The following is a 20035-nucleotide window of genomic DNA, read 5'->3' on the forward strand; positions in this document are numbered from 1 at the left end:
CAACAATAACGAAAAAGTGTAGTGTCCCGGAAATCACAGATGCACAGGTAAAAACAGCCCTTTCAAAAGCCAAAATCACAGTGTCAATGGGGCCAGATGGTGTCCCAGGCTGCGTCTTGCACGAACTACAGAATGAACTAACTCCCCATCTAAACACGCTGTTCAACCACAGCCTCTCCACAGGCTATGTGCCCATAGAATGGCGCACAGCAACGGTTATTCCACACCACAAAGGAGGGGCCGCAACTGACCCTGGTAACTATCGCCCCATAAGCCTGACTAGCCTGGTCTGCAAGGCTATGGAGCGCATCATGGAACTCATTAACAAAGACATTGGAAACCTCCCAAAAATTGACCCGACCCAATTCGGCTTTGTTAAGGGCAGATCATGCCTACTAAATCTGGTTGAATTCTTCAAGACAGTCACCAAGGCCATAGATGAGGTGGTTTACACAGCCTACCTTGACCTTGCCAAGGCTTTTGACACCATTCACCACTGGGGTGTTACAGAAATCTCACCAGCCTGAACATAAACCCCTACATCACGAGATGGGTTGCCAGCTGGCTTACAGACAGAACTCACACAGCAAGAATAGCGGGCTCCAGGCCCGACTTTAAACCAGTTACAAGTGGTGTTCCACAAGACTCGGTCCTGGGACCCCTACTGTTTGGCATATACTTCTCAGAAGTACAGGCAAACACAGGAGGACTATGGCCAACCAAGTTCACCGATGACTGCAAACTGGGATCCATAATTGACTCTCCGGTTGACACGGACATCCTCCAAAAGGACCTCACTGAGATGGACACCTGGTGTCAAAGTCATGGCTTCAAGCTAAATGCCAAAAAATGCATAGTCATCCCATTTAGGAAAAACAAAACACCCACAAATTACCACATAGGTGGCAGCCCTTTTAATACAGAAGAGGTAATAAGAGATTTGGGGACCCACGTAGATAGTAATCTCTCCTTTGACAATCATATTGCCAAAGGAGTTAGGAAATCCTTGTATGTGGCCCATCTAATTACTAAAGGGTTCACACCTAGAAATAAAGAGGTTATAGTGCCCCTCTACTCGTCACTCATCAGATCCATCATAGAGTACAGTGCCCCATTTGGGATGTACCTCACAAGACACTTCCAACAGCTGGAAAGTCAACAAAAGTACCTCACCAAGAGGATTACTGGCCTCAAACATATGTCCTATGCAGCCCGACTAAAAAACCTCTGGCTGTACTCAGTGGCATATCGCTTACTCAGAGGTGATCTCTGCCTTTCTTACAAAGCCATGTCCAACTCAGAATTGATGGACATGCTCCACCTAAAGAAATCCAAGTCACTGCGAGCCACGCACTCTAGTGAGCTAAACCTTGCCACAACAATAAATAGAACATGCTGAAGGGATAGATTCCTGTCCCAGAGACTCTCCATGCTTTGGAACAAAATTCCAAACTACATTAGGCAGACCCTCTCACTAACACTGTTCAAAAGAAATCTTGATGAGTGGATGGGTAACAGAAAATACAACCCTGGGATCACTTCATTGGCTCTGTTGACAGAGGATCAGTTAATTAATCAATGGGGTGGTGAAAGCTGACACACTCTGGCTATGCTTATAAATGCCCTCGGGCAGATAGCCTAGTACCTACCTATGAACCTATGAACCTGAGTAAACTACAGTAGGAGATGTGTGTAAAGGTGAAAGAATGCAATGATATTCATTTTGATAGGATATTAGTAGCAGCAGAAAAAGACATGATGCTTGAAGAAACATTTGAAATTTTGTTGGTTACAGAGAAGAATAAAAATGAGGTGTAGCAGAAGTGGATGGAAGCAAAGGTGGCGTTAATGAAGAAAAGTAAATGAAGAGTTGTTTTATTAGTTAATTCTAATTATGTAATAATGAGAAAGGAAACTGAGGCGTACCAATGACATTTTAAGTCAGCCAGAGGAATTAGGAGCAGAATATAACTAAGGGAACTAATAATGAAATGTAGGTGCATGAAAAACTATGAGGAGCAGATGAGGCAGATATAAATTTCTTGTAGTTGGGAGAAGTGAGAGCCTTTGCGTGGTTATTTTCGAGATGGTTATGTTGCTGCAGATGGGAGGAGTCAGGGGTCCTGTGATAGATTGGATTGGGAGAGGTAGGCCCAGTATAAAGGACGTGATATCAGGGGTTAGTGGAAATGTGAGTAGGGTGGGGAGCAAAGTTTTGCACAGCAGGATCAAACTGAGTCTGGCAGGAACGTAATCAGTCAGGATTAGCAATAGGGAAATAAAAAAATGACATTTTTTAGGACACAGCAACAGCAGTGGCGGTGTTACAAATTAACAGCAAAAAAGATGAAAATATTAACATGAAAAACAGGGAAGATTATATCAATGTGAGATAGAAAAGGACAGTGTTTCAAATAGCAATATGAGGGTACTAAAGGAGATAGAACTAGCCCAGCCCAGATGGAAGAAAGTAGAAAGAGAGTAAGGAGTAAGATATATGTAGTAGACAGGGGACAGCAGCCAAACATCAATAATAAGTTGCTGGGCCTTACAACTGAGAGGCAAACAGGAGAGTGGCTGGGGTACAGCAGAAGAGTACAAAATAAATGGGCTCCAGGAGGAAGGGAACTCCACAGGGAAAGTATTCCCAAGACACCTCAGTATTCATATAATAAAGAGAAAAGGGGAAGTTGCACTCATTCGTAGGCAAAAGATACCAACAACAGTGACATTTCCCTACACTAATCCAGGAAGCACCTAACTAAACAAAATATAGGGAGTTTCCATAATTAAGGCACTTCATTGTGACCTCTCATTCCAATGGTCTGTGGAGCCAAAATAATGCATCCTAACCCTGATTCAGAGCCTTTTCTGATGTTATCAGTGACATCAATCTAACTGTGTATGGTGTGTGTGTGTGGGGGTTCATTAGCCTAGTGTCACCATAACTATTTAAATATATCAGAGAAAATTTAGCTTGAAGGTTAAGAAAAGCATGCAAATACCTCTCAAACTATAGACACTAAGCACTGTATGTTAACTGAAGAACTGGTATGTCTGAGGACTATTCAAAGGTTAATATTAAGATAGCGAGATATAGAACAGGATTATGCTCAACAACAGAAATCCAACTGATGAGTGGATCATCTTAATGAAAAAGCACACCATAGGCGATTATGCTGAATGAAAGTTTGAGTAAATCTCTAAACATGTTCTTATCCTCTGCCCCCTTCTGTAAATATAGCATGTTACATAACATTAAACAAGGGTCGACCTGTACATCACTACTCTGATTGGACTCTGCCACTTCATGGTAGCATATTAAGCTGCTGTGGAACTTACACTGTAATGGTCTTAATGGCAGCCATTGTTTTACACTTGCTAAGCAGCGTTTTGACTGTTTAGTGAGTGTAAAATTAAAAGAAAATACAAGTGTCTGTGTCTGTATGTATGCGTACATGAAAATAAGAATGAAAATTATACAGCCTTTATTTTACACCCGCTAAGCAGTGCTTTTGTTGTTTAGTAAATGTAAAATCAAAAAAAACAGATAAAAAAACATAGAAATCTGTGTGTGTATGTGTGTGTGTGTGTGTGTGTGTGTGTGTGTGTGTGTGTGTGTGTGTGTGCGTGAGTGCGTGCGTGTGTGTGTGTGTGTGTGTGTGTGTGTGTGTGTGTGTGTGTGTGTGTGTGTGTGTGTGTGTGTGTGTGTGTTGAGCATTGGATAAAAGTATTTTAAATTTAAGAGGTATGCATAGCTCTAAACTTTGTAGCTCAAGAAATCAGGATAAAGCCTAAAATAAAGCAGGGGGTAACAAAGGCTCAAAAATAGGGACAGATTTTAAATCTTGCTCTTATAAAATTCAGAAGTTACTATAATGACAGGATTTATGTTAACATACATTTTCTGAAGGATATGAAGTCCACACCTCTCACCTGTCCCTGCTTTTTAGGGACATCACTGATTTATGCTCACATTTTAGCTCTGCTCCCCTTAATGCCTCCTGCAACTGGTGAGTCTTGGGAAAAAAGGTGGTGAATTATACATCATAAACACTGACAATAAATAGAGCTATACATTTTTTTTTTACTTCAGAAAATGCACATTAATTCACATTTTCTAATGCTGTCAATGTCTCAGATTAATGGTACAAATATTTTAAAATTGTCATTGATGACTTGGGATTTGCCCCTGATTCTGTCGAGAATTGTACCTGATTAGTTGCGAAATATGTCAAAGTCTAAAATGAAAGTTATTTCATTGAGACCCGTATTACTCAGATGCACCACTTCCTCATAGGAATAATTATGTTCACGAGGCTAATGATAGAGTAAAATGTTCTATGTTTTATAGTAGTAATGTAAGAGATATAACTAATATCATATGAAAATATTGGAATATCCTAACTGCAGATGACAAAATAACAAAATGTAGTAGGTGAAAAAACATCTTTTAGATATAAGAATAAAAAATCCACCAAGAGACTGTTATGTTATCAGAATGAATACCAACACCGTTTTGACATAAATATGAATACAATCATGCAGCCTTGTGGGAAGTGTAATGTTTAAGCTTTCTTGGATACTATGCCTCAATTTGTGCACCCAGTATCAGGTAGATTGTTTTGCTTTAACAGTGAAGCTAATTGTAAAAGCATTCATATTATATATTTAGCTTTTTTTTCTCTGCGTAGGTCATTTTATGTAGGTAAAATGATTTAGCAGTTTAAGGATAGGATCCGGGAACATATATATAATATTAGAAGTAAATCACATACTAATGATCTGTCTAAACATGTTATGGCTATTTCTGAGTATCATACTTTTAAATTCTTGGCCATTGAGGCTATTCATCAGAATAAATGCTTAGGCAATATAAGAAACAGTGCAGAGTTACATAAAACCAAATGGATTACAATATTGCAGGCTGATAGCAGTAAGGGGCTGAATGGTAATCTGCCTTTAAAGCCTGCATTAAAGACTAGACATTTATTTAGAAAAGACATTGAGCATAGCTATTCTGCATCATGCCTTTAGTATGTTTTTTGGTAGGGTGATCTATTTATCTTAATAGGCACTCTTACTTGAATAGCTTAAGTGAGATACTATTTGTTGTTTTTAGTGCTCTTATTTTATCTTTTTTTATGATTTAGCTAGGATACCTATGTTTTGCTTGTTTTATAATGTCATGGGTTCATAGGTTCATAGGTAGGTACTAAGCTATTGACCCTAGGGTCTATATAAGCCTAGCCAAAAAGGTACCCTGGCTTTCGGCACCCAAGAAAATTATTTTCCTGTGCCCCTGTCAAGCAGAGCCACAGAAGTGATCCCTGGGGTGAATTTCCTATCTCCCATCCAATCATCAAGATTTTTCTTGAAGAGTGCTAATGAGGAGCTTTGTTTGATATAGATAGGTAGTTTGTTCCAGAGTATGGGAAGTCTGTGGGACAGGAATCTATCCCTCCAGCATGTTCTGTTTATTGTGGTGACAAGGTTTAGGTCCCTAGAACATATAGCTCGGCGGGATTGGGATTTCTTTAAGTGGAGCATGTCCAACAGCTTTGGGTTTGACATAGCTTTGTATGTTAGGCAAAGATCGCCTCTGAGTAGGTGATATGCAATGGAGTAAAGCTGGAATTTTTTGAGACGGTCTGCATTTACTTTAAAACCTCTTATGCGCAACAAATTATAAAATAAGCCTTTGCGTAAGCTTTTAGGACTTCTTCAGACATAGCTTAATATCCATGTATCAAAATTCTGCATTTTTTTACAAAAAACAACCACTTGCAAATGTCAGTAGCTGGACAAGTGTTATCAACTGTTACACTCCATGCCAGACCGCAATACAATTCTTCATTTGATACATATGTAATTACAAATGAATGACAGGTATAGCTGTATTCCTTCCTGGTACCAGTACTGCAGCCATGACAACTCCAGCTATGCTATCACCTGCATTCTTCAGGCAGTGTTGCTGCAGCTGTCCAAGAGATCTCAGCTCCCACTGCAGATGGATATGGTTTTGAGCCTCTTATCTCTGCAGAGCTGTTCTATTACATGGGTTAGTTTATCAGCTCTTTGCATTAAATTCTGAATGGCAATAACATTTCAGAACAAGTTAGCCAGCCTGCTAAATATTTTAACATTATAAAATCATTAAAGTGACCCCTACCTAGCTTTATATAGAGGGCAGAAAAGAGTAGACAATATTCAAGAGAAGGAGTGATTATTATGACACTACACTCTAGGAAAAGTTAAAGAGTTAAACAGAAAAGAGAAAGAATGTTCTAATAATTGTTGGAGTCAGCATAGTATTATAACAAGAGAAAAGGATGAGAATATGTTAGCATTTGTTGATTTTAATTTTCAAACTGGAAAAATACCAAAACTTTCAGAATAAATCATGCCCATTATATTTGCATCATCACTTGATTAATGTGAAATTGTAAAAGTGCCAATATTACCTGTGATTCATGAATGCCTACATTAAGCATACACTAAGTGTACACTGTTTTGAGTGAACAAAGAACACAAACATAAGTCACACCTTCTTCCTCCTAATTTTAGTTTTCCTACTGATTTTCTTGCAGCCTTAAATATTGGGGGGATTCATAAAAGCTACCACAAAGTGTAGACTATGTGTACATTTAGTATAATATTTCTGAGTGACAATGTGGCAAGGATGTTCTTGAACACAATATGTGCACTCTTAGTGTGTACTTAGTATAGGTGTTAATGAATGTGTCTTCTTCACTTGAAACCAGTCGTATTTCTTGCCATTCCCAGAGCTTTGTTTGCTGGCATCTGGAGCAACACAGAGAAGAGAGTGTACAACATTCCTGGGGTTTCTCCTGACATGATGTCATTGATCATAGAGTATGCTTATACCAGGACAATCACCATCACTGTCGACAACGTGGAGCAACTCCTGGTTGCAGCAGCTCAGTTCCAAGTATCGGGCATTTTGAAGGCTTGTTGTGAGTTTCTTGAGTCTCAGATCTGCACAGAAAACTGCATTGGGATTTGGAGGTTTGCAGACTTCTACAACTGTCCTGAGCTGAATAACAAGGCTGGCCTCTTCATACTGCATAACTTTGAAGAGATTGTGAATGTATCAGAGGAGTTTCTGCAGCTTTCAGCTTTGGAACTGGGAGAAATAATTGAGAAAGATGACCTAAATGTGAAACAGGAGGATGTGGTGTTTGAAGCCATCCTGAAATGGATTTATTATGATACACACAACAGAAATGCATTTCTTCCACTTTTACTTCAAAAGGTAAATATGTATGACTAAATATTAAAATTGAATATTTATAACTGTGTATTTCATTCATTCATTTCCATAGTTCCACTAATCTGACTTGTTTTTTATCCTTTATAGATAACTACATCACTCTCTGGACTTTAAGTGTGAAACCTTTGTATTCAGTGCTACATATTAATTCATTCCAGTAAAATGTAATAATCTGTAAAAGTGATCTTATAATTTAGTCTACACCTATGAGATGAAAATGTTTCACTGTAACAATAACTTAGTAGGAAATGTTTACATCTACATTGATTTGTTGAATAATTTCTTAATGTCTGTTTACAATAATACATTTTTAAAAATGATATTTTAATGGGAATTGAAATATCTCTCAACAGAAAGAATGCAATTCAGGTACAGTTATTTGTGTCCTTATGTGAGTTTTTTAGTGGCTAAAACAGCCTCCATAAAGTGACTCTTCCCCTGCTGCAAGCAGCTTATATTTTTTTTTACAAGGATAAGAAAAAACATGGCTCATATGTTCTTTTTTCCTTTGCTTTTAGGCTGCAGTGCAGACTTATCAACTGCTTGGTAACACTCTGGTTGGTCTAACACCCAACCCTGTCACTACCCCCTGGTTTGTGATGGCTGGAACAGGAGTAATGGGATGTTGAAAGTAGCTTCTACTCAGTATCTCCAGCTCAAGCATACTAGTAAGACAGGGAGAGGAATGGGAAAGCAGAGTCCCGGGAGTGGTGTCGGAGGCAACATCCAACTAGTCATATACCTCCCAGTGTAGTGACATACATTTATCTAATCTGGATGAGCAATGAGATATACCTTGAGTATGTACCTGCCATAATCCACCGTTGGTCAAGCCTCCCACCTCCCAGACCACAGTCACTTCAAGCCCCAGCACCAAAGCCTGACAAAAGAATGTGCTATGTCATTACACTCCCTCTCACCAGAAGATTCAGGAGATTCATGAATCTTCCTCCCCTTGCCAACACCTTAGATGCCCAGCTGCTAATCGCACCCAGTTGCCTATGCTATAGTCAAGCTCTCTATGCCATATCACTGGCTGTTATGGTTCTTTTAAAATATGCAAATATCATTTGAAACCTGAGAAAAAGAAATGTTAATAAATGGGTGGGGGGGGGGCACTTCACAATGGGTTGCACAATACCTGTGCCTTTTACTGTTGTGGAAATTTATCCTAACCAGTGCAAGAAATAATTTTCAACTGCCCCTAATTCTACTTCATTTTTTAAATATTTCTATAATTTGTGACTTTTTTGAAACAAGGTGTTGGTTAACAGACAAGAGATAACAGAAAATGTGTGTTTATGTATATCTTCTTACCCTATCAACTTTTAAAATAAGTAGTGTTTAAATTAAAAAAATGTCCCTGATTATCTTTCACTCTATCCTTAGTTTTGGAGATAAAAGTTGAGAGCTATGGTATAAGCCCAGCTCCTGAAGTATGGAAAAAGAATGACACCAAAAAATGTTATTTTATAGTTCAGCTAATGTTAATCATTAACAGAAATCATGTTTCCAGTTTACTTTCTGTAGATGTTACTGGACTTCAGGACAATTCAGGTATAGCGTAAGCCAATGCAATTCAGATATTTCATTGCAAAGAAGCAGTGCATCTGCCAATGAAAAAGGCTTTTAAAAAGAATTCTTATCCATTGTTCTCATTATTATTTTAGGTGAGACTGTCACGGATGGACGATGAATATTTTAGGAACAAGGTCCAAAATAACTACTATGTGAAAAGTAATGCTGAATGTATACCTATTATCACAAGTGCACTCACAGAGATGCAAGCCCTTGACAGGAGAAGAAGAAGGCTAAGATATCCACATGAAGAATTTATGAATCCACTAACAAGGCCTCGACTTCCATATGCAGTTCTGTTTGCATTTGGTGGATGGAGTGGGCCTAGCTCGACAAATGTCATTGAAACCTATAACGCTCGTGCTGACATGTGGGTGGATGTGAAAAGCATTGGAGAAAGCCCTCGCGCTTATCATGGTGCAGTGTACTTAAAAGGATACATGTACATCATTGGGGGATTTGATGGGGTAAATTACTTTAACAGTGTTAGATGTTATGACCCTGTAGAAAACACATGGCTGGAAGCTTCTGCCATGCATTCAAGTCGCTGCTATGTTAGTGTGACTGTACTGAATGACTTCATTTATGCCATGGGTGGATTTAATGGCCATATACGCCTGAATACTGCAGAGCGATATGCACCTGAGACCAATCGGTGGACCTCGATCTCTTCCATGCATGAAGTGAGAAGTGATGCAGGTGCTACATCTCTGAAGGGAAAGGTGAATACTTGTTTCTCAAGTGGTAACCATTCTATCCATAGTTAGAAATAGAGTAAGTACAGCAACATACATATATGTTCACAATATTCATTTGAGTTAAAATATTTGCTCAGAGAACACTCTAATTGAATTAAAATTGCCTAAGTCCAGTATTTATCACTAGTTTTGTTCTATTTTCACTCTAAAAAGAAAAACAAAATAAATCAAACTGACCACAAATTGTTTCTTTATAAGAAGAAGACAAAATTGAAAACAGAATGTTGGAACAGGAAATAACCCACAATTCCAAAATGCAATAGCATACCTCTCAACTATCTAGGCTTTTGCAAAATGTCCACATTTTTGCCTCATATTTCTAGTCTGTCCTCATAATATTTAGTTTTCTGGCCAATCAGTGGGGAATGAAGTCACAAAATGAAGACATACATTTGAGTCACAGAATTCATAACCTCCAGATGCATGCTAACACAAATCCTGTTTTTCCTGGCAACTTTCTAAGTTGATATATTTAAAAGCTGTCCCTGTTTTTGGGCCTTTGTCCTCCCATTATTTTATGCTTTGTCCAGATTTCTTGCACTAAGTGGTTGCAAGGTATGTGCAATCAAATTCTTAATACTGAAAAGGCATTATTTTTAACTCAGTATTTCAAAGAAAGAACCTGCTCAATTTAGATGGCTAATATAAAGTTTCCATTCTGGATAGATGACTGTTTCATTGGCTGACTGGATGCAGTTTGATTTTGTAATATATCTTGGGATGTTTCACAGTTATCTGCAATATACTGTTATAAGCCCAAGGTATTATCACTGGCTTCACATATGAAAAAAGAGAAATTAACCAATCCACTGTGTTACATATGAGAATAATAAAAGGTAAAATACAATACATACTTCTGAAGAAAAAAAAGTAATAAAATAATAACAAATATATGTACGTATTCTGAAAATCAAATAGAGCTTCTATATAATAGCCAAGACAAATAATGGAAAATATAATTTTTAAACATGCCCATATCATTTGAACCCTCATAGGTTTCTCATAAGTTTGCTTCCAGTGTTCAGGCCTGAAAGCTGTCAAATAAATACTGCCTCATTAAACTTAGCATTATAAACAGTATCCTCCATCCAATGAACACCGAGAAGAAATATGAGGGTAAATATGTATTAAAAAAAAAAGATCATAAAGAGGGTTAAGAAACCTAAGTGTCCCACTGCAGGGGTCCCACTGAAGGTGTAGGTCATACTAGGAAAAAGATAGAATGTTATGAGGCTAAATATAACACATGTAAGAATCAATTAAACATACTAAAAGGCAATATGACTGATTTGTTCTTTTCCTAATAGGAACAGACCATGTTTTGGTTTTCTCTGAGGTGCTGTGCTATGCCTCAACATCTCAACATCTCTACCCCTATATATATAATTGCTTCTAAGTTGACAGTATGCCCAATATTAACTATGAAGGAGACCTAACAGTGATGGTTGGAAAAATACAATGAGAGATGAAATATGATAGAAACAATTAAGTACCTGAAGGTAATAAGTAGCACTCAAGTAGACACCACATTTCAGGAAGAAAATACATGAAAAAAGAAGGATGCAGCGTGCAGATGTGAAGTGGGTAGGTTAGGGGAAGATACATGGATATAGTTATATACATAAACTGTTGTGAATCACTGAAACAGCCTTTCTTGGGTTTTAGTCGTCAAAAACTATGGCAGAATTTAAGATTGCAGAAAAGCATTTGAAAGACACATTTAACAACCACTAGTGCATGCAGAGCATTAAGTGAAACCTCATAATAAACAGAAATCCATGCGAACAAGAGGACAGTGTTTGTAGATAAACACTGCACAATTCAGGAGCTCAGGGGCATTATTTTCCAGAGAAAGTGTGCCAAATTATTTTAACAGCTTTTTTGTTGAGGAAAAGGGCAATACTGCAATGTGATTCAAGAAAACAGGAGATGTATAAGGTAATCTCCAAAGGGTGATGGAGAGTTGCTAGTTAAGAAGGGACTGTGAAGTGTTTGATAGGTATATATATATATATATATATATATATATATATATATATATATATTTATATATCTGTAATGGAGACAAGTGAAGTTATCTACCGTGAAATGTATTTATTCCTGTGGTTCATCATGTCAACTGACAAATGAACTTATGCAAATTACCTCTGAAACTTCCATGCACACTCAAATATCTTCATCTGGCTTTGGTCATAGAGGTAAAATAATAACCATTTTAGCTGCCATATTAAAACTGCCTAAACCCATAACACATTACTCTGTCCTACAGGATGAAAGTAGACATTTGATTTGTTTGATACTGACCAGATGCTTCTGCATATTGCCCATCATGTCTTGCAAACTGTACATTGAAATTTTGAGGAAGTAAAATAAGAAATGATTAACCAACTGTAAAAAAATGTTAAATCTGACAATTAAGCACCTCACACATCAGATGTCACAAATGAAAATATAACAGTTTAAAAATGTTGGTGAACCTAGGGTTGATGATCTCAAATAATATTATTACAAAGCTTTTGTACAACAGACCTTTCATAAGTCAAAGTTTTTCCATTTATATAGGCAAAGATATACAGGAAGGATTGCTACCATCATAATGTGGAAATAACATGTTTTTCCTTAACCTAACCCAATACCACATATTCTAAGTGGTAAAAATTCAATGGTATTTGCAAACAGAAGTCTATAGGTATGCCTTATGCAGCTCACTACAGTTCTTTCAATCTGTCTTAAAGGTATTCCCTGGTTGAGAAAGATTTGGGGCAGTTGTGATTTGTGCTCAGAGCTGTCAAATATTTTTTTTCTCAAATAATGTATTAAAAATGTAACAATTAGACAACATATAGCATTCAGATTATATATAGAAATTAGATAATTAAACAAGCAACTAAAGAAAAAAAGAATATCAAAACACAGCAAAACAACTATTTACAGAGGTGTCTACTATGTATCAAAAACTCTAAATTTTGATGAACAAATTTTTATTAACATATTGAAAATTGTTTGTTTAGCAGTTCTTTAAACTTTATCCAGGTGTTGTAAGAAGTGGCAGCTCTGGTTGTTCTCATCTTGATTGTGAGATGTTCTAAATGACAGAAGTAGGGTGCAATACTTAGAAATTCATTCAAAGTTGGAGTAGATTCATTTTTCCAATTTTTTCTCATTACTTATCTTGCAATTACTAAAATACTACATAGAAGTGAGGATTTTATTTTTTGTCACAAAGAGGTATTGGAGTATTAAATAACATTAATGATTTAGTTAAAGTAAACTGATAAATTAACGCCTGCAAAAAATTAATTTTATCCCAAAATAGTTTAATAACTTTAGAAACAAATATCAGGTGTTGCCAATCCACTTTAATATTCACCTTACATTTCCATCATCCTACATTTTTATATATTAATTTAATTCTTTGTGGAGTAATGAAAGTTATATGCAATACTTTCCAAGAGAATAACCTCCATTTTAAGGACGTTGTTTATTTTGAAGATGACAACATAGATTTTTTTTTATCTTCTTCACTTGCATAGTAACTGTTTATGGATTTAAAGTAATCCCAATTTTTGTTGTGATATTTTATGGTATTTTAATCACTTTATATATTCTGGATAGAAGTCCTTTCTCCAGTATGTCTTGATGCATCAACATAATTAAAACATCAATGAATTAAAATATCAATTAACTTAGGAACAGTATGTTTTACTGATAATTGCATTAAATTAATTTTATTTTCTACTAAGTATATACAGTTTTGGATATCTAACCACATTTCTTTATTTAAATTAAATGTTATCATTAAATATTCTACAGTTTGCAACTTTTCTCTATCCATCAGCTGAAACCAATGTATTAGATTTTTTTTCTTTAAGTGCAATCATTGTAGATAAGTCAAATGTACATATGTTATTTTGAGTATATGTTATGGGAAACAGCAAAAAACATGCCTTATAATCTGGATTTTTGTAAATAAAATTTCTAAAGGTAGTCATTATCACAGTAATATATAGAAAGAGTTAATGAATTAATAATTAATTTGTTTCTATTGTCTAAGACATAATCTTTTAATAACCTCCTTTTTCTTTCAGCTGTTCCCATTAGGGGTCACTACAGTGGATCATCTATTTCCATTTCTTTCTGTCCTCTGCATCTTGCTCTGTCACACCAACAACCTGCATGTCCTCTCTCACCACATCCATAAACCTTATCTTAGGCCTTCCTCTTTTCCTCTTACCTGGCAGTTTCATCCTTAGCATTCTTTTCCCAATATACCCAGCATCCCTCCTCAGCACATGTCCAAACCAACACAATTTCGCCTCTCTGGCTTTGTCTCCAAACCGGCCAACCTGGGCTGACCCTCTACTATACTTATTCCTAATATTGTCTACCCTCATCGCACCCAGTTCAGATCATAACATCTTTAACTCTGCCACATCCAGCTCTGACTCCTGCCCTTTTGTTCATGCCACTGTCTCCAACCCATATAACATAGATGGTCTCACTACCCTCTTGTAGACCTTCCCTTTCACTCTTACTGGTACTCGTCTGTCACAAATTACTCCTGACACTCATTTCCACCCACTCCACCCTGCCTGTACTCTCTTCTTCATCGTTCTTCCACACTTGCCATTACTCTGAACTGTTGATCCCAAGTATTTAAACTCATCCACATTCACCAGCTATACTCCCTGCATCCTTACCATTCCTCTATCCTCCCTTTCATTCACACACATATATTCTGTCTTACTGCTGCTGACCTTCATTCATCTCTTCTCTAGAGCATATCTCCACCTCTCTACGGTCTCCTCTACCTGTTCCCTACTCTCACTACATATCACGATGTTATCTGCAAACATCATAGTCCACAGGGACTCCTATCATATGTCAACCTGCCCATCACTACTGCAAATAAGAAAGGGCTGAGAGCTGAACCTTGATGTAATCCCACCTCCACCTTAAATACATCTGTAATCTTTTAATAACCAAAGAAGATTATTGTTTACTATTTAATTTTGATGTAGATAAGTCAGAAGGTTGGATTCTATCCAAATGCTTTCTTGCATCTGATTCCATTTGGCTTTGTAGTTATTTGACCAGGGAGAAATTTCCTTTATAGTTGATGATAAAGAATATAGTTCTAAATCTTGCAAACCAATGCCACCAAAAGACCAATCTCGTATGTGATGATTTAGAGCTAATCTTTGTTTATTGGGATGCCAGCGGAATCTAAGAATTAAATAATTAAATTATCCTATATTTTTTTGGAAAGAGGGAGAGATACAGATGATATAATATATAGAATTTTGGATAGAATAATTATTTTTATTAAAGAAAGCCTCTCTTCCATAGGAAAAAAAACTCGGTCCATTTATTAATAAGATTATTTATAATTGCTAAACCATTATTATAATTCACATTTATTATAGTCTTAATGTTTGATGTTGTAGCCCTACATAATTATTGTTTTATCTTCTACAATATATTTAGAAAATCTTTCTTCCATATCATGAGTATTAGAATTTACAGGTAAAATGTTTGTTTTGTTTTCATTAAAAGTAAGTACAGATTATTATTTTTTAAAGTCTCTATTGCATTAAAACAGCATTAAGAGTATTTTATTATCAGTTAAAGTCAAAAGAATTTCATTGGCAAACAGTATTTTAGAGTTTAAATTATTATTTATTGGTTTACCTTTGATATCTAGCCTCGGTCTTATGTAGTTTGGAAATGGTTTCATAATTAAAGAGCAGAGGCAACAACTGGCAACCCTGTTTAGTTCCTTTAGAAATCAAAATTGACTCTGATATATAGAAGCCTATATTTATATGAACAAAGAAGTTTTCATAAAGGATGTTTATAAAATTGTAAGAATTTGAAAAATTACATTCCTCTAAGCCCAGGAAAATGTATTTACAAGTACCCTTGTCAAAAGCACTATTAATGTCTAAACTTGTTAAAGTTAACTTATCTTTAGAGTTATTTGCATAATCAGTTATGCTTAATATTATTTTAATATTATCATAGGCATTCCTATTTATTATGAATACTGTTTGATCATTATTAATCAAATGTGGATGACATTGTTGAATTCTAGCAGCATATATATCCATAAATATTTTATAATCCATATTTAATAGTAAAATTGGCCTTTATGATGAACACTGTGCTGAGTCTTTGTAAACCTTTAAAATTGAAAAAAATAAGTGTGCATTTCCATGACAGTGGAACCTTTGTTAAATCTTTAAATATGAAAAAAAAAACTTTAAACAAGATATTTAAATCTCATTTAGGCGTACGTTTATAAAGTCCTAATATTATTCCATCATCACCACAAGCTTTGTTAGGTTTTAGTTTATTAATTTGACTTTTAAGTTCAGAAATTAATATAGGTCTATCAGTCAGTTGCATTTGGTCTTCAGTTAACCTATTTTTGATATATATTTTTAATAAAAGTTTTAATTACATCTTGTAAATCCATTGTTTGATTAAACTAATTTTATTGAAGTGAGATCTAAGTGCTCCTAAAATATTTTCTATTTCATTACCCTTTTTCTTACCCTGAGAAGAATACAGTTCTTTTATATGATTAGATGTAATATGTATTTTTGTTCTTGAGGAAAGTTTATGTATGGATTTTGGATTTATAGAATAATTAGTTAATATAATATTTTCCAAATGTATCATAATTTTATGATTTATGATTTCTAATTATTTAATTTGTAATTTTTTTGTCAAGCTATCATTTCCTTTTTTGTTTATCTAGTTTTAGCTTATCAATTTTTCCTTATAGACCTATCAAATTCTTGTTCCTTTGCTTTTTCTTTAGTGCATACCAATTCATAACCTTACCATAAAAATATGCTTTTAGCACCTCCCATAAATAAATCTCAGATATATCTTCTCTATAGTTAATGTGAATGAAGATCTGGATTTCTTTATTAAAGAATTCTTTAAAATCTTTTAAGTTATGTAAGCAGGTATCCTTTTAACAGGAAGTTATAGTGCTGTGGTCAAAAAGTGGGCAAGTGACTACTTTAACCTCACCAAGTCTAGGGGTTAAATTGTTAGCAACGTATACTCTGTATATTCTTGATTGTGATTCATGTCAATGTGAAAAATGTGCAAAAAAGTTATTCTGGGGCTGAAAAATCATTAATATCCTTAATCTAAAATAAATCTATAAAAATTATTAATGACTTTGCTGAAGCTGGTAGTCTTCTTTTCCTAGTAGAATTAGAATCTTCTTTTTGTATACAATTAAAATGCCCTACCAGAATGCTACTACCTTTTGAGAGTTGTATAATTTGATCTAATTGGTGTTTGACCATTTTAACTCCTATACCAGGTATCTAATAGACATTAATAAGAGTATATAGTTTTGCTTTGATTTCTATTGTTACTGAGCAAAACATACCATTGTCTTCACTATATGTATTTAAAATATTTTTTGTAGGTATAGAATTTTTCTACAATGTAGCTGTCCTTTTTCTGCTTGTAATGAGTGCTAGTTAATACAGAATAATATTTAGTATTAAGTCTACCTCTATCTTCTTGCAACAAATGAGTTTCTTGTAAAAAAATAATCTGAGAAGTAAATAACTTTACAAAATTATTTAAACTATCTCTTTTGCAACCATTATTTAAACCATCAATATTAATAGAAATGCACTTTAAATATGTTATAAGATAGACATGACATAAATGGAAATATTAACATTATAATTCCAAAATGTAATATTAACAAAGAACCACTCACAGAGATCTTGAACTGCTCACTAACAAATATAAATCTACTGTAGTTGATATTGTTAAATATGTAAATTATTATGAAAATTGTAGTAGACACCAACAAAAGACAGAATATTATAAAAAAAAAATAAGCATAGGATTCTTTTATCTTACATTCCCCTCATGGTGTCAAACTCTCCTAGTTTAAATAGTAAATCTATCCAAACCATCCAACCCATCAACAGGACTATATACAATACCGTTCTGCTACTTGACATACTATCTATATAAACATCACACTTGAATAAAAAATAAGACTCAATAAACAAATACATTGTCCTCAGAAAATTAAGACCATTTTCTATCGATACAGTATCTACATACATTTGTATTTAAGATAAAGAGGAAAGAAAAGCATGCTAAATATTCATAACCTAGAAGTTTACATATAAATATGCAAACCTTGAGCCAATTGTCACATGTATTGAAACCAGATAAATTCAAATAAAGTAATTTATGTTGTTGAATAGTAGGGATATAGCAATTTCCAACACATTGATTATTAGAATTGTGAAACTCATTCCTGCTTAGTTGTTTGGAAGCTATAGTTTGTTTATTTTATTATTTATTTGTTTATTTATTTATTGACATTTGTTAACCGGGTTAGTCCAGCTGAGCCAGGGGCCCATTTTCAGTGGAGACCTGAGGAGAAAAGCTCCAGAAGTATTATATATTTTACATTGTAATCAAATCAAAATAAAACCACTGTAAAACATAGTAAGAAAATATATAGTAGGTTAAATAGCAATTGGAAAGTCTAGAGAATTTCACACATGAAGTACATTCAAATAGATAAACCATTCAGTCAAGAGCCATCTATACAAAAATGTATGTGTGTGTGTTTTTTTTTTGTTTGTTTTTTTTACATAAAGATATATATGGGAAGAAAGAGAGGCATAATAGTCAATAAGACAAGTACAATGAGGTAAAGAGTAAAATAGAGAAAAGTAATTAATTTGAGAAGAGAGGAGGCTAGGTCAAGTGGGAGTTAGACATGGGCAGGACCATGTACTTTGAAGAAAATTGTTTAAGTTATTTTCTAAACAGTTGTTTTTGATGGATATTTCTAATGTTTTGAGGGAGTGAGTTCCAAGCACGTGAAACAGATTATTTGTAGAGGAATTTTCCTATATTTTTATTGGGTTTTTATATGCTAGGGAGGTGTTTGCTGGAAGTATGAAGGTGACTATGGGGGTTGTAGTAGGAGATTGGTGTAATGTGAAGTTGGAGTAAAAGTAGTTGTTTAGAAATTCTGGCCATTGGAGTGATATCAGGGTGAGACAGTGGTGGGATTTATAGGGGAGATTAGAGGCAAATCTGGCTATTTTATGATGTTTGCTCTAGTTTAGAGAAAAGTGATGCTAGAGCATTAGTAAGGACAGGGGCAGCATAGAGAAGGCAGGGTAGAAGAAGGGACTGAGCGAGGGAAGGTTTGGAAGAAGGTGATAGAAACTTCTGGTTGCAATAGAGAAGTCCAAGTTTCTGGTGGGACTTTCTTATACATTGTTTTATTTATTTATTTATTTATTTAAATTTGTTGACCGGGAGTGTCCGACCGGACGTAGGTCCATTTTCAGCGGAGGCCCGGGGAGAAAAGCTCCACAATAAAATAAACAGACAGTAGTTACATTGGATTACATAGCAATTAACAATTTAACATAGCAATTACTTACAACATATTTACAGATGAAGAACATAGTACATCAATTGACAACTAGAATCTTTATCTGTGAAGTACATAACAGACATTAACAAATGTTACATTGAGAAGTCTTTGCTGTATAATAAGTACTAGGCTTATGAGCATCTGAACTTGCTATAATCAAGGTAGTTAGTGGATTGGAGAGAAAGGTAGTGGTTGGATGGGGTGGATGATATTAGAGTGGAAGTTGCAAGGGCATAGCCAGCATGTTTTTAGGTGCGCTTTTAGTAAAGTTTTGAAGTGGGTGCATGATGGTACGGAGGTAATTGTGGGTGGGAGTGCGTTCCATAATTTGGCTATGGCGCAAGAGAATAGAGCTTCACCAGCAGAGTTATTAGCTTTAGTGATCTGCAAGTGACTTTTGTTGCTGGATCTTAGTGGTCTGCTGGTACGATAGGGTTGGAGTAGATTTTGGAGGGATGGGACATTTAGTGGATGGTTTACTAGTTTGCGGGTGAGTGAGAGTTAATACCACTGAAGGAGGTGAGGGAGTTCAAGCCAGCCCAGTTCAGCAAGTGAGAGACAGTGGTGACTACGGTAGGATGCCCCTGTGGCGAATTTGGCGATTTTGCTGTAGCAGGTCTCTAGCTTGTTTAGATCACATTGCCTTAGGTTGGTATATATTGGAGAGGCATAAAGTAGGGTGGAGATAAGGTGGGAATTTGCTACTGAAATCTTTGCTGCTTTGGTGAGAAATTGCTTATTTCTGTATAACGCTCCTAGTTTTTTGTGGACTTTTTTTATGGTCATGGATATGTGAATGTCAAATTTTAGTTTATTGTCTATTTCCACTCCTAGCAATTTGGTGTGTTCAGTTGGGTATATAGTGGTGTTGTCTTTTGCTGTGATGTTAAAGTGAGAGTTGTTTTGAGTATGTTTGGTGGGTTGGAAGATGAGTAGTTTAGTTTGTTTGGG

At 35.4% G+C, this 20035-nt stretch overlaps 1 protein-coding gene across 1 annotated transcript in view; it reads left to right on the forward strand.

Moving 5' to 3' along the window:
• The window catches only part of LOC122792850 (kelch-like protein 10), a 73539-nt gene that overhangs the window by 14785 nt on the left and 38719 nt on the right, over nt 1-20035 (forward strand). Inside the window, exons 2-3 of the mRNA XM_044060409.1 lie at nt 6787-7276; nt 8965-9594. Of these exons, the coding sequence (XP_043916344.1) occupies nt 6787-7276; nt 8965-9594 (1120 nt within the window). The remainder of the gene's footprint in view (nt 1-6786; nt 7277-8964; nt 9595-20035) is intronic.

The sequence above is a fragment of the Protopterus annectens genome, chromosome 2.part0, assembly GCF_019279795.1.
Source record: "Protopterus annectens isolate FY-2018-M chromosome 2.part0, PAN1.0, whole genome shotgun sequence".
NCBI classification, from domain to species: domain Eukaryota; kingdom Metazoa; phylum Chordata; order Ceratodontiformes; family Protopteridae; genus Protopterus; species Protopterus annectens.